Genomic DNA, 14222 nt, shown 5'->3' with positions numbered 1-14222 from the left:
ACGAGGTTTCGCTAAGGGAGACAGCTCCCGAGGCTAAAGTCTCGAAGGTGGGGTCCTCGACCTAGAATGCCTCGATGAAACAGAGGAGGCAACAGTACTTTGAGAGCGAGGCACGTGCTTCGAAGAATCTGAAGGCCTCAAGCTCCTCGAGGAAAGGACCTTCGAAGACTTAGAGCGGTGCTTCGATCGAGGTAAAGACCACTTAGAAGCTCGGTCAGGCGAAGAGTCCGAGGAAGAGACTCGAGATCGAGACCTGCGACGAGGTGACCGCTGACGAGGCAGAGACTGCTGCTCAGGCTGAACCTGTGAAGCTAAGGTCGAGGTCGGGACTAATTGTGCCACAATTGAGGAAATTTGCGTCGTCAAAATTGACTTGAGCATGTCCTCAAACATAGGGACAGAGACCAAGGGACTCGGAGTCACCGGAGGCCTCGTGCATTCCAATGAGGGCGACCTCGGAGGAGAGTATTCCCTCGATTTGGAAGCACGTTTGGAGGACGGTCTAGAAGACAGAGCCGAACCTGGAGCCCCAGGTTGCGAGGAACTAGACTCCGTTGGCTTCTTAGGAATGGTACCTGAAAAGGAAGCAGGAGACTTACCTCCCCCAATCCAGGCTTCGAGGACACAGAGGAGGCCTTCGAGGCCGAGGACCCGGAGGTCTTCGAGGCCGAGGCCTGCAGAGTAGGCGAAGTCGAAGTCTTCGCACTCGAGGCTTGTCCCGAAGTAGAGGTTTTCACAGATGCCTCGGCCGAGGCTATCGCTTTTTCGGGCTCCATTCGAGGGAAAAGCTCTAAGAACCTGTCGCAGCGGTGCTTAAAGGTACGAGGTTGAAGAGTGAGGCAGTGAAGGCAGTCTTCGGGACGATGAGTCGTCCCCAAGCAGAGCATACACCGACTATGGGGGTCAGTTATGGAAATAGTCCTGCTACACTGATAACACCGTTTGAACCCAGTAACAGGCCGGGACATAGAAAGGACAAAGTCCGTGTCGAGAACAAGGGAGAGAGGCCTAGGCCTCAATCTCCCAACCCGATGCAAAAAAACAAAAACTAAAAGAATTTTTTTTTTTTTTTTTAAAAGTTTTACAATTAGAAACAAAGCAAAAAACACAGCGACCGAACAGAAATAAAAACTATTCAGCCGCGGTGAAGAGAAGGCACAACGCTACGGGAGCTAAGTCGACAAGTCTTCTCAGCTCCGCGGAAAACGTTGAACTGAGGATCCTCACAGGAGATGCGCCCCCTGGTTCGGGCGGGAAGGCACGCGCGCATGCGCGATGCAGCACTCGAAAGTTCGAGATCTTCAAGCAAGTTTGCTTTCGAGGCTGTCCGCTGCGGGGCTCCGTTGCTGACGTCACCCATGTGTGGGAATATGCTGCCTGCTTGTCCTGGGATAACATCTTATACTGAAACTTAGCAAGTAAAATGAGTTTGTTGCCTTGAGAATGAATGTGACTGTTGGACTGACTGGATGGATCACACAGGTCTGCTGTCATTTACTATTAACTATTAACTCTACACTAGGGCAAGGATGGTTCTTGGAGGAATTTTGGGATAATTCTACTTACACCTATCCCTAAAGGAACAGACCTAGACCTATCCCAAACTACAAGCTACAAACCATACCATCTATGACGAACTTTATAAAGTTTGTAGTCACCAACCAGCTAAAAGATTATATTTCAAAATGGAATCTACTGTTGCCCTCCCAATATGGGTTTAGAAATGAACACAGTACAGAAACATGCTTGATTGATCTGACATTGAGAGTTAGTTCAGTATTAATGTAACCCCTCCCTCTTTGAACTCCCAATTCCCACTCTCTTAACCTTTAGTCTTAGGTTACCTAACCAGATAAAGTAAGAATTATAACAAAAAGAGGAAAAAGTTAACATAAAATACAAAATTACCCTAAATAAAAAAAATACAAGGAATAAGAGTTTTTGTTGGTTTATTGTTACAACTCTAACAAAAAGTATATATACCTAAATAACTTTAGAATAAGATTCCAAATAAAGTTTTCCTCAAAGAATTTAGTCCTTTCAAATAATTTTATCCTCACAGAGTTCAGATGTAAATTTTCCTCACAGGGTTCCGTTGTTTTATTTACACAGCCGTTGGGTACCAGCGCTTCTTCTTTCCTCTATGGAGATTTCAGCTCTAATCAACAGTGTACCTACTTCCTAATTTAAAAAAAATCAAAGGAAGCAAAACCCTATCACCCTGAAAATTATATTTGTTTCTTTATTTTTTGACTAACTACCCATAGAAAAGAATGGATAATTTAAATTCCCTAAACTTTTTCCACCCACGATGCATCTTAAACTATTCTCAAGCAACCCCAAACCAAACTGTCTTCCAAACTGATCACTCCCCAACTGCTCTCTCTCTCTCTCTCTCTGGCAGTTTTAGAATCCTGACCAGCACTGCTCCTTCTACATGAGATCATCAGACCTGATGCAGACCTCAGCATTCTAGAATTTTTACTTTCAGTCAGGCAAATACAGCATTAATTTTGCTGGCTAACAACAAAAAAGCTTTTCACTAGAAAGGATTAAAGGGATTATATGGTTGGGAGGGATGGGCGAGGGGTAGGGATAAGAATCTATGTAATATACCAATGATTGTTTATAAGTGATGTATTTATTGTTACTGTGAATGAAAATATTAACACTTAATGTAATTTGTGTAAATGAATAAAGAATTATTTAAAAAAAAAAAAAAAAAGCTTTTCACTTTAAAATATTAGAGAAAAAAAAACTTGTCAGGTCTTCTGCCCTGGGTAAACTATAACATATTTAAAATTTATTTTGTAACCCATGGTTACATTAAGCACAGGTAAACAAATGTTACTACTACAGTTCAATGTCTCAGCAGCATTTGATATGGTCAGTCACACTGCTGGTAAATAGATTTGCTGTAATAGGATTTTCAGGAATGGTATTAAAATGGTTCCAAGGCTTCCTGATGAAAGACACTACAGAGTGTTAAAGAATAGAGCCTTCTCTGACTACTGGTCTCCACCATACGGCATACCATAAGGATCTCGTATCTCACCACTATTATATAATATCTTCATGACCATACTGAATTCGATAATTCTCAGACCAGGGGAAAGGCTCTTCTCATATGCAGATTGTGTCTTTCTACTACCATGTTTCCTTGAAAATAAGCCCTAGCATGATTTTTGGGGTAGGTCTTAAGCGCACCATCTTTCCATCTCTCCTACCCATCCCCTGCGCAGCATCTTTCCATCTCTCCCATCCGAACCCCACTGACCCTCCCACTGCGAGACTGACATACCTCCCTCCAAATAGCAGCATCAGCAGCACTCTAAACAGGCTACTTCGCAGTCTTCTCCTGATGGGTCTTACTCTCTGCCTCATCACTGATGATGTCATCAGCGACGCGGCACTGGGAAGACCCCTGGCGGGAGAGGGCCATGAAGCAGCCTGTTTAGAGTGCTGCCAATGCTGCTGTTTGGAGGGATGTATGTCGGTTTTGCAGTGGGAGGGTCGGCATGGTTCTGCTGCATGGGGGAGATGGAAGGGAAGGATAGAAAGATGCTGTGCAAAGGTTCTGCTGAATGGGGGGAATGGGATGGAAGGAGGGATAGAAAGATGCTGCAAAAGGAAGGCACAAGGGGATGGGTGAGAGGCGAGGAAAGATGCTGCACATGTGGGGAAGAGAAAGGAAAGAGGAAGAATTGTGATGGAAGAGAGGAAAGGAGAGATGATCATTGTACATGAAAAAATAAGACATCCCCTGAAAATAAGCCCTTGTGTGTTTTTTGGACCCCAAATTAATATAAGACACTGTCTTATTTTTGGGGAAACACAGTAATCCTGAGTGCAAAAGAAAATAAAATCCAACAGGTCTGCAGTGAAGGTCAAACACCAAAAAACAAAAGGAATAATAATAATAATAATTTTATTCTTTTATACCGCCATAACTAAAAGTTCTAGGTGGTTTACACTAAAAAGAGCTGGACAATCAGCGAAATACAATAATACAGTAAAAAAATACAAATATTTGTAACATAGAATTTCAATAATAAAACTCTCTTTAAGTAATAAACTTAAGAACTGCAGAAATGATGTACAGGATACAGGTTCTTTATTAGAGTCTATAGACGGTTGGGTCTCGGTTTCTTATCCATGAGAACTCACTTCCCATCGTAATTCACACAACCACAGTATATACAGTACTCCCCTGACACGCAGCTCCTGATTGGTGAGGCCCGACTTTAGTACAGAAAGAGGTGGTCGGAGCATACCGCGAGTGATTTCCTTCACTCACCAGCGCTCTGGGCTGCCCTCTCCTGCCTCTTCGACTGCCCTCTCCTGCCTGGCCATTCGCGGTCGGAAAATGACAGGGACCGTGAATCGCAGACCGTGAATTCGCGGGGGAGCACTGTACACTGTTTTGCAAAAATCTAAAAACATGTTTTTTTCAAGAAATCCCTACCAGGGTTCCAAACAGATTCAGACTAATAATATAAATCACTTGAAATAAAGACAATGTTAATGGTCAGCTGCTATTTTTGATATATTACTTCAGACTATGCACAATTTGATAACTTTATGTAACAGATAGAATTATGTACATATTATAAAGAATTATTTCTAACATGTTTAACTCCACAAAGAATTCTAAATAGCAATATGTTGCTTGTAAACAGCCTAGAACTCTAATTAATGAGGATATAAGATTGCACATAACATAACATGTAGCTTTTGCAGGAATTATTTTCTTCCGAGAGTATAGCTCTAGATCCAGCAATGCTTTGGGGTTGCAGTTTACCTCTAAGAAACTGTTGACTGCTTTCAATCTATTCCTTTATTACTGCAGGTCTGGACACAGTCACCCCTCCTCCTCCTGTTGGACCCACTGTTCGACCTGATCTAATTCCATTACCCCCTGGAACACATTTACTTTTTGCCCAAAGTGGAAAGATTGAGCATGTTCCACTGGAAGGAAACAACATGAAGAAAACAGCAGCTAAAACGTTACTTCATGTTCCTGTAAGTATTTAACAGCACCAATGTATTTCCAAAGCTAACAAGGTATTTATTTCCGGGAGAGACAAAATGTCATTAAAAAATAATAATTGGTATTCATTATCCAAGAAGGCCAAATCAAGCCATCTTTTCACTTGATGCCAAATGAAAGGAAAGAAGGGGATTTGGATAGCAAATCATAAATAGCAGAGCACCAAAATTATATATAAATAGGCTTTACTAGTGACTTTCCTATTTATGTATGATTTTGATCTTTCATTATTTATGATTTGCTGTCTGCATCCCCCACCATTCACAGGTAAAATGAAAGATAATTCTAATATATTTGGCTAGGATGTATATGGAAAACATTTTTGGTTTTTTGGGTCATTTTCAAATTGTATATACAGTATACTGTTCACCATAATTTTCACTCATATGTTTGGTTTCTTTTAGACGTGCCATTTTATATTATTTTTCTATTGCACTTCATATAACAAGTTAATTAACTCAGTAAATGATATCCAAAGTTAGGCTTGTTTTTGGTTATTGGTAGCCTATCTTTTGCATAAAACCCCAAATATCCTTTTTTTTTTTCATTTTTAATGCAATAAAGGACCTCAGTGGTATACTATGTTTCCAAACTGAGAATATACATAGCCTCACAGATACCACCCTATCATTGGACTCAACCACCCCTTAGCTGTTTTATATTTATGTATAATTTATTTATACTAAAACTTTCTAAATTTTACAAGATTATCACTGGCTTCTTAACTTTCACAGCACGTGTACGGGCAACAGAGTAGTAGGGCACTGCTGCGAACTTCGCAAAAAGGGTGCCACATAAACATCTCACCATAACTCCCTTATAGGTCACGGTGAGCCCTCCAAAACACCCCCAAAACCTACTAGACCCACCTGTCTACCACCCCAATAGTCCTCACGGCCGCAGGTGGTACCTATATGGAAGTATAGTAAGGTTGGGGGGGGGGTTGGAGGGTACACATGTTCACCATAAATGCAGTGATTAGAGTGGTTTATGGCCCTGGGTCCTTCTCTCTGTGGTTCACTAACCCCCCCCCCCCCCACACACACACACACAAACACACACACTACTTAAGCCACCTCTGTGCTGCTTTATTAGGCTTTGCTATGCCAGGTGCTGATGTTCTGGAGACAGGTATGTATGGTTTTATTCCTATTTTTATGGTGTTGTGGGGAGGGGAGGTCAGTGATCACTGGGGCAGTGTGTGGGGGTCTGTATTTTGTGTATGCAGTGCTTATCTGGTCACTTTGGATACCTTTTGGGAACTTAGACCTGGTTTTACATGGCCTAATTCACAACTTACAAATTCCATCCAGGCAGCCTCGTTAAACTTTTGGTTATACTTGCAATACAACTAAGGGGTCCTTTTATCAAGGCGCGGTAAGGGTTTAACTTGGGAATACCGCCTGCCACGCTAGCCACTAACGCCTCCATTGACGAGGCGTTAGTATTTTGGCTTGCCATGGGGGTTAGCACGTAATGAAATGTCCAACGTGCTAACCCCCGTAGCGCACCTTGATAAAAGGAGCCCTAAGTTTAGATCAGCCCACGTCCTGCTCAAATCCCACCCTCACCATTTTTCATTACTTTTTTGTTTTGGGCATCTGGGCACCTTTCAGTCTCTTTTCCAGCCAGGAGTGTCGACTCATTTTTGGGTTACTGCCTAATTGACCTCCCCAGACCATTGAGTCCTTTGACATCGCAGCGGCAGTTTTTCTTCCATGTCCAAAATGCCTAGCAGCTTCAGGTGGTACACTTGATGTCATAGGACCATTTCAGACAAGGATCCATATAATTGGTGTATCCAGTGTTTAGGTCCTCAGCATCAGGATACTTCTTGCATGCTCTGCTCTACATTATAGAAGAGGTCGCTTAAGGCCAGGAAATTACAGTTTGAAAAATTTTTAGGGTCAACTTCAACTGCATTGACTTTAGCTGTAGACTCCGATGCTGATCATCAACATTGAGTGACACCAACATTGACGTCGACAACACCTACATTGAGGGATCTTCATAAAAAGATAAACATTTTTCCCCCACTGAACAGGCATCAGTATCATCCCAGACATCATCACCATCAACACACTCCAAGTGTCAAAGCACCGATGCAAGATTGTCATCCTTTCAATTGGTGTCTTCTCAGAAGTGTGCCTCAACATCGAGGTCCAAGATTGTTTGATACCCAATACAGACTGTACCTACTGTACCTTTGCCAATATTAGTACTGGCACCATCACTGTAGGATCAGCTCAGAGAGCTGTTGCAGAAGGAACTAACTGGGTTGCTACAGTTGCACTCGATGCAAAAATCTGCTTCAATGAACCCAGCTTCAGCCCAGTCCAAGCTCTGCCCTCAAACTCTATCGGGTCATCAATCTCGGACACCATGACATCAAGCATCTAAGTTGAGCAGACATCCATCTTCTTTTAGGGAGTACAGCTCATCTCAATGCTCCTCTTGTCATCCATCTCATCATCCATCTTGACGCTCTCCTAAACGTTCTCGTCAATGCTCTCCTCGACGTTCTACATCTACAAGGGCTGACATCAAGGAGAATGACTCAGACCTGTCACCACGCTTTTATAGCGAGTACCCTGACTTGTCTGCAGATGAGTCATACAGAATTCCTTCTGATCCATCTCCACCTCTTCGATGAAGGTCACCTCCAGAGAGTCTGTCTTTTACAAAGTTTGGCAGATGAATGGGGTAGGTACTTCCAGTTAATATGGAATTTGAATCGGAGCCTCGAGCAGATATTATGGATGCTCTTAATTACAAAGAGTGACCTAAGGATTGTATAAAAGTCCCTTATGAAAGATGCTTTATCCAATTGGGGAAGCTCAAATTTCTGTCCAGTAGCTCCATGAAAATTGGATACATTCTACATGCATGCAAACCACAGTTGCAACACCAGTCCTTGGTTGTGGAATCTGCCCTAAAATGAACTAATAGTTCCAGAATTTATGCAAGTATTCCACCAGGCAGAAAAGGCAGAACACTAGATGAGTTTGGGTGCAGAGTGTTCCAAGGTTCCTTGCTGGCTAATAGAATATTAAACTACAACTTTTATATTACATTTTATATGAAATCACTCATACAAAAAATGTCATCTTTTGATTGATATATACCATCAGAACATCTGAATGATTTTTTTTCCTGATTTTTCTTTGATGACCCTTAAATGCTATAAGGGCTTTTTTGAGATTATGTCCAAAGGTCTTGGCAATGGCAATAGTTCTGCCTAATTCACCAATTCGAATCAATTCACTGATTCACTTTGAATTGATTTGTTGCCCGAGAAAATTGGACTTGCCAATTCAGCAACCAACACCCCTACCCATACTACCCCGGTGAGACATGACATACCTCCAAGGTCTCCTAAAGCAGCAGCAGTGGTGTTTTAAACGAGCCGCCAGAGACTTCCCTCTGCCTCTTAAAGAAATCCCTGATTAAATCTTAACATCTCGAATACTTCCTTCCACCTATCTTCTTCCTCACTCTCTGAAAATACCCTCCCTCTTCTCTACCTTCACTTGCCATGTCCACTGATTCTTCTTGTAACAACCATAATTCTTTTGTAATCCGCCTTAAACCGCAAGGTAATGGCGGAATAGAAATCTCTAATGTAATGTAATAACATCAAATCAATGGTTCCTATGAATGGTGAGTCAGGGCTCTTCCCTTCATTTCTAGAAAATACCTCAAAACTACCCTCCAAAAGAGTCCTTGTTCAACACCTATCAGAAGACCCTCCATCAGGTGCTCTCAGCCCTCCTCCAGCTCAAGGCCATAGATCTATGCAGGAGAGGGGCTGAGGATTCTACTCAAAGTATTCTCTAGATCTGAAGGAAGCCTACAGAAAATATCCTCATTTTCGAATGGGAGCACATCACTTTCAGTACAGAGTACTCCCATTTGAACTTGCATCAGCACCCAGAGTATATATGAAATGCTGGGTGGTGGTAGCTGCAATCCTCCACTCACACAGTTTTCACATGTTCCTTTACCTAGGCGACTGGTTAATCAAGGACCCAATACCTCAAAAGGCTGTTCTGGCCATTAAATACAACAGTTCATCTACTGGAGCTTCTAGAATTTGCAGTCAACTATGAGAAATCACATCTAGAACCCATTCAGACTAGAGTTTATTGGAGTTCTCTTAGATACAATGAAAACTTATGCCTTCTACTTCAACAAAGACTTGACACATTACTTCAAATATGTCGTAAATTCTCCTCTCACCATCGCATAACAGGTTGTCAATTGCTGCAATTCCTCGGCTGCATGGCCTCTACAGCACATGAAACTCCATTTGCCCATCTACATCTCAGGGAACATCAATGGGCACTTTCAACTCAGTGGTCTCAAGCCATTGGTCTACTATCCAAAAAGATCAGAGTAACCTCACATTTTCGACGGTTTCTTCAGTGGTGGTTATCATTGACCAAGCTCTCCAGGTGCCTTCTATTCCAAGCACCACTTATCTGCCTTCATTTTTCTGTGCTTCTGTAAAGTTTTTTTTTAAAAAATTGTCCCATATATGTTCACCATGCAGTACCTATAGAAGATGATTAGCTCTAGAGCTAAATTTATATTTGAAATGGAAACCTTTCAGGAAAAAATTGATATGAAACAGTTGTTATACTGTATTGTTGGAAAAAAAAAATGCATTATCTGACAAACTGGTTAAACTATTTTAACACAGGAAGAGGAATGTCTCCAAGCACTTAAGTAGCATTAATACAGCGAACATACAGTAATTGATGGTAACTTAATTTCACAATGTGCTACACAATTTGGGGTTATTAGTCATTCTGTATATTAACCCTGTGCAGTTTTGTCACTATGATTTTCATGTGTGCCAACAGAGAAGGATTACAGGCAGTGTATCCACTACACTGAATATCTCTAATGTCGTTAAAACTTACTGAGCAGCAAGTACTGCTTTTACGATTGTGATAAATTCCTTGGTTGCTCCAGGATGTAGTTTTCCTCTGCAGAGTAACTTCAGCTGTTTCTTACCCTGCCTCACTATTTCCATGCAACTAACAATTATTCCTTTGTACACGAAAGAGAGCTGAAGTTGGCACTTTAGAATTCATAAATGTCAAATTTTGGTTACTTGCAGGATAAAGTTGTCATCGGTGTTGCATACGATTGTGTTGATAAGGTGATTTACTGGACAGACATCAGTGGGCCTTCTATCAGCAGAGCCAATCTGCAAGGAGGAGAACCAACTCCGATCATCAAAACAGGTGTTGTCTACAAAGACACCAGATCTTTTTCTTGAGTGCTGACCCCCAAGGTGGACCCTAGCATCTGATAAATTATGATTTGAGTTATTCTTCCCAATGTGCATCATTTTGCATTTGTACACATAAAATTTCATCTGCCATTTGGATGTCCAGTCTTCCAATTTCCTAAAGTCTGCTTTCGATTTTGTTTTTTACAGTCTGCTTGCGTTTTAACAACTTTGAACAGTTTCGTGTCATCTGCAAATTTAGGGCTCCTTTTACAAAGGTGTGTTAGGGCCTTAACGCGCGGAATAGCGAGCGATAAATTACCGCATGCACTAGACCTTAATGCCAGCATTGAGCATGCATTATTCTAGAAGCGTACTGCGCGGTAATTTTGTGTGTGCGCTAAAACACTAGCGCACCTTAGTAAAAGGAGCCCTTAATCAGCTCACTTGTAGTTCCAGTTTCTAGATCATTTATAAATAAGTTAAATAGCACTGGTCCCAGAACAGATCCCTGCGATACTCCACTATTTACCCTCCTCCATTGAGAAAAATGGCCATTTTACCCTACCCTCTGTTTTGTATCTGATAACCAATTCCTAATCCACAACTAAATATCGCCTCATGCTCTATGACTCTAATTTTTCAGGAACCTCTCATGAGGAACTTTGTCGAAAGCATTCTGAAAATCTAGATACACTACATCAACTGGCTTACCTTTCTCCACATGTTTATTCACACCTTCAAAGAAGTCAACATAGTAACATAGTAAATGGTGGCAGATAAAGACCCAAATGGTCCATCCATTCTGCCCAAACATACTCTCTATAATTTAATGATTTCATTTATTTATTCAGTTTTCTATACCGTTCTCCCAGGGGAGTTCAAAATGATTTACAGGGTTTCCTCAGTCATTCACGGTATTCTCTGACCAGAACTTCCTGTGCTAAAGTCGGGCTTCACCAATCAGGAGCTGCGTGTCAAAGCAGCTCCTGATTGGTGAAGTCTGACTTTAGTGCAGGAAGAGGCGGTCGGAGCATACCGCAAGTGATTTCCTTCATTCACCAGCGCTCCAGCTGCCCTATCCTGCCTCTCCAGCTGTCCTCTCCTACCTCCCCAGGCGAAAAACTGTATTCGTAGTTTTTAAATAATCGCAGAGGAGTACTGTACATGCATTTGTTCAGGTACTGAAGCAGTCTGTCCCAGTGGGTTCACAATCTATCTAATGAACTTCCGTCTCATTAAATCATGTTTGTCTACATGTTCCACAATTTTATTTTTTATCATCATTGTTTATACCTGGGGTGTCCAACCTGCGGCCTGAGGGCTGCATGCGGCCCAGTGAAGTATTTTGTGCGGCCCTGGTCGAGGGCGATGCAGTGTTTTACTCTGCTGCCCCTGGGTGTTTACCATCTTTCTGGCTCCCTCCTCTGTCTTGCTGCAGCGTTTGTGCAGCCCCAGAAACATTTTTTTCGGCCAATGCGGCCCAGGGAAGCCAAAAGGTTGGACACTCCTGGTTTATACCATTTCTCCAGCACCGAAGTGAGGCTTACCGGTCTGTAATTTCCCAGATCTCCCCTGGAGCCCTATTTAAAAATTGGCATAACATTGGCCAATCTCCAATCTTCAGGTACTACAGACGATTTTAGTGACAGTTTACAGATCACTAACAGCAGGTCAGCAATTTCATATTTGAGTTCTTTAGTATACTGGGATGTATACCATCTATTCCTAAGAACATAAAAATAGCCTTACTGGGTCAGACCAATAGTCCATCAAGCCCAGTAGCCCGTTCTCACGGTGGCCAATTCAGGTCACTAGTACCTGGCCAAAACCCAAGGTGTAACAATATTCCATGCTACTGATACAGGCAAGCAGTGGCTTCCCCCATGTCTTTCTCAATAACAGACTATGGACTTTTCCTCCAGGAACTTATCCAAGCCTTTCTTAAAACCAGCTACGCTTTCTGCTTTTACCACATCCTCAACGCATTCCAGAGCTTAACTATTCTCTGGGTGAAAAAAATTTCCTCCAGTTGGTTTTAAAAGTATTTCCCTGTAACTTCATTGAGTGTCCCCTAGTCTTTGTCATTTTTGATGAAGTGAAAAATCGATCCACTTGTACCCGTTCTACTCCACTCAGGATTTTGTAGTCTTTAATCATATCTCCCCTCAGCCGTCTCTTTTCCAAGCTTAAGAGTCCTAACCATTTTAGTCTTTCATCATACGAGAGGAGTTCCAACCCCTTTACCATCTTGGTTGCTCTTCTTTGAATCTTTTCTAGCGCCTTTCCTGGAGATTTATCACTTTATAACTTGTCGATTTGGCTTAGTACATCTTCCATATTCACCAAGATTTCTTTCAGTTCCACTGCATCATCACCCTTGAAAACCATATCCGGTTCAGGTAGATCTCTTACATCCTCTTTCGTAAAGACCGAACCAAAGAATTCATTGTCTCTCCACTATGGCCTTATCCTCCCCTAGTGCCCCTTTTGCTTCTTGATCATCCAACAATTCCACAGATTCCCTCACAGGTTTTCTGCTTCTGATTTACCTAAAAAAATTGTTACTATGAGTTTTTGCCTCTTTAGCAAGTTTCTCTACATATTCTTTTTTAGCTTTATTATCAATGTTTTGCATCTAACTTGCTAGTGCTCATAGGAACATAGAAAGATGACGGCAGATAAGGGCTACAGCCCATCAAGTCTGCCCACACTATTGACCCTCCCTATTAAGTCTAATGACCCCCTTAAGTATAATTGTAATTATACTGCCACTCTACTGACCCGCTCTTTCAAGTCTATACCCTAGTGACCCTATCCCTTGGCATGACCCTCGTAGGGATCCCACATAGGTATCCCATTTATTCTTGAAGTCTGAGATGCTGTGTGCCTCGATCACCTGCACTGGAAGCCTGTTCCAATGCTCAATCACTCTCTCCGTGAAGAAGTACTTCCTGGCATCTCCATGAAACCTCCCTCCCCTGAGTTTGAGTGGATGACCTCTTGTGGTCGAGGGTCCCTTCAGAAGAAAGATATTATCTTCCACCTCGACCCGTCCCGTGATGTACTTAAAAGTCTCAATCATGTCTCCCCTCTCCCTACGCTCTTCGAGAGTGTAGAGTTGCAATTTGCTCAGTCTTTCTTTGTACGGGAGACCCTTTAGCCCCGAGACCATCCTGGTGACCATCCGCTGAACTGATTCAATTCTGAACACATCTTTACGGTAATGTGGCCTCCAAAATTGCACACAGTATTCCAGATGAGGTCTCACCATGGCTCTGTACAATGGCATTATGACTTCAGGCTTCCTGTTGACGAAGCTTCTCTTGATACAACCTATCATCTGCCGTGCTTTAGATGAAGCCTTCTCCACTTGAGTGGCTGCTTTCATGTCAGCACTGATGATTACTCCTAAGTCTCGTTCTGCCGTAGTCCTGGTTAAAGTTTCTCCATTCAGGGTGTAAGTTCTGCAAGGATTTCCATTACCGAGATGCATGACCTTACATTTCTTGGCGTTGAAGCCCAGCTGCCAGATCGAGGACCAACTTTCTAAAGTACGCAGGTCTTGCTCCATAGCATGTCTCTTCTTATTTTCTTCCTTTGAATCCTTTTTCAATTCTTTAAAGATTTTTTTTTGTTTTGCTCTTTCACTTCACCTTTTAGCCATGCTGGCTCTTGTTTCCTCTTCTTTCCACTTTTGTTAATACGTGGAATACATCTGGGCTTCCACGATGGTATTTTAAAATAATGTCCACACCTGGTTTACAGTCCTAATATTTGCCACTGATCCTTTTAGCTTCTTTTTAACCATTTCCTCATTTTATCATAGTCGCCCTTTTGAAAATTAAGTTCCACTGTGGGCCAAATGATGCTTAGTGCACCCTAAGCTTTAGTAAAAGAGCCCCTTAACTCTCCATTGACTCAGGTAAAAAC

General features: G+C 42.1%; 1 protein-coding gene across 1 annotated transcript in view; it reads left to right on the top strand.

Annotated features, from left to right (window-relative positions):
* NID1 (nidogen 1) overlaps positions 1 to 14222 on the top strand; it is a 165637-nt gene that overhangs the window by 133945 nt on the left and 17470 nt on the right. The window contains exons 14-15 of the mRNA XM_033938047.1: positions 4850 to 5022; positions 10176 to 10302. Coding sequence (XP_033793938.1) covers positions 4850 to 5022; positions 10176 to 10302 — 300 coding nt within the window. The remainder of the gene's footprint in view (positions 1 to 4849; positions 5023 to 10175; positions 10303 to 14222) is intronic.

The sequence above is a fragment of the Geotrypetes seraphini genome, chromosome 3 (genome assembly GCF_902459505.1).
Source record: "Geotrypetes seraphini chromosome 3, aGeoSer1.1, whole genome shotgun sequence".
Classification (NCBI taxonomy): domain Eukaryota; kingdom Metazoa; phylum Chordata; class Amphibia; order Gymnophiona; family Dermophiidae; genus Geotrypetes; species Geotrypetes seraphini.
The sequence above is the reverse complement of the archived record's forward strand: the minus strand, read 5'-3'. Positions and strand labels throughout refer to the sequence as shown.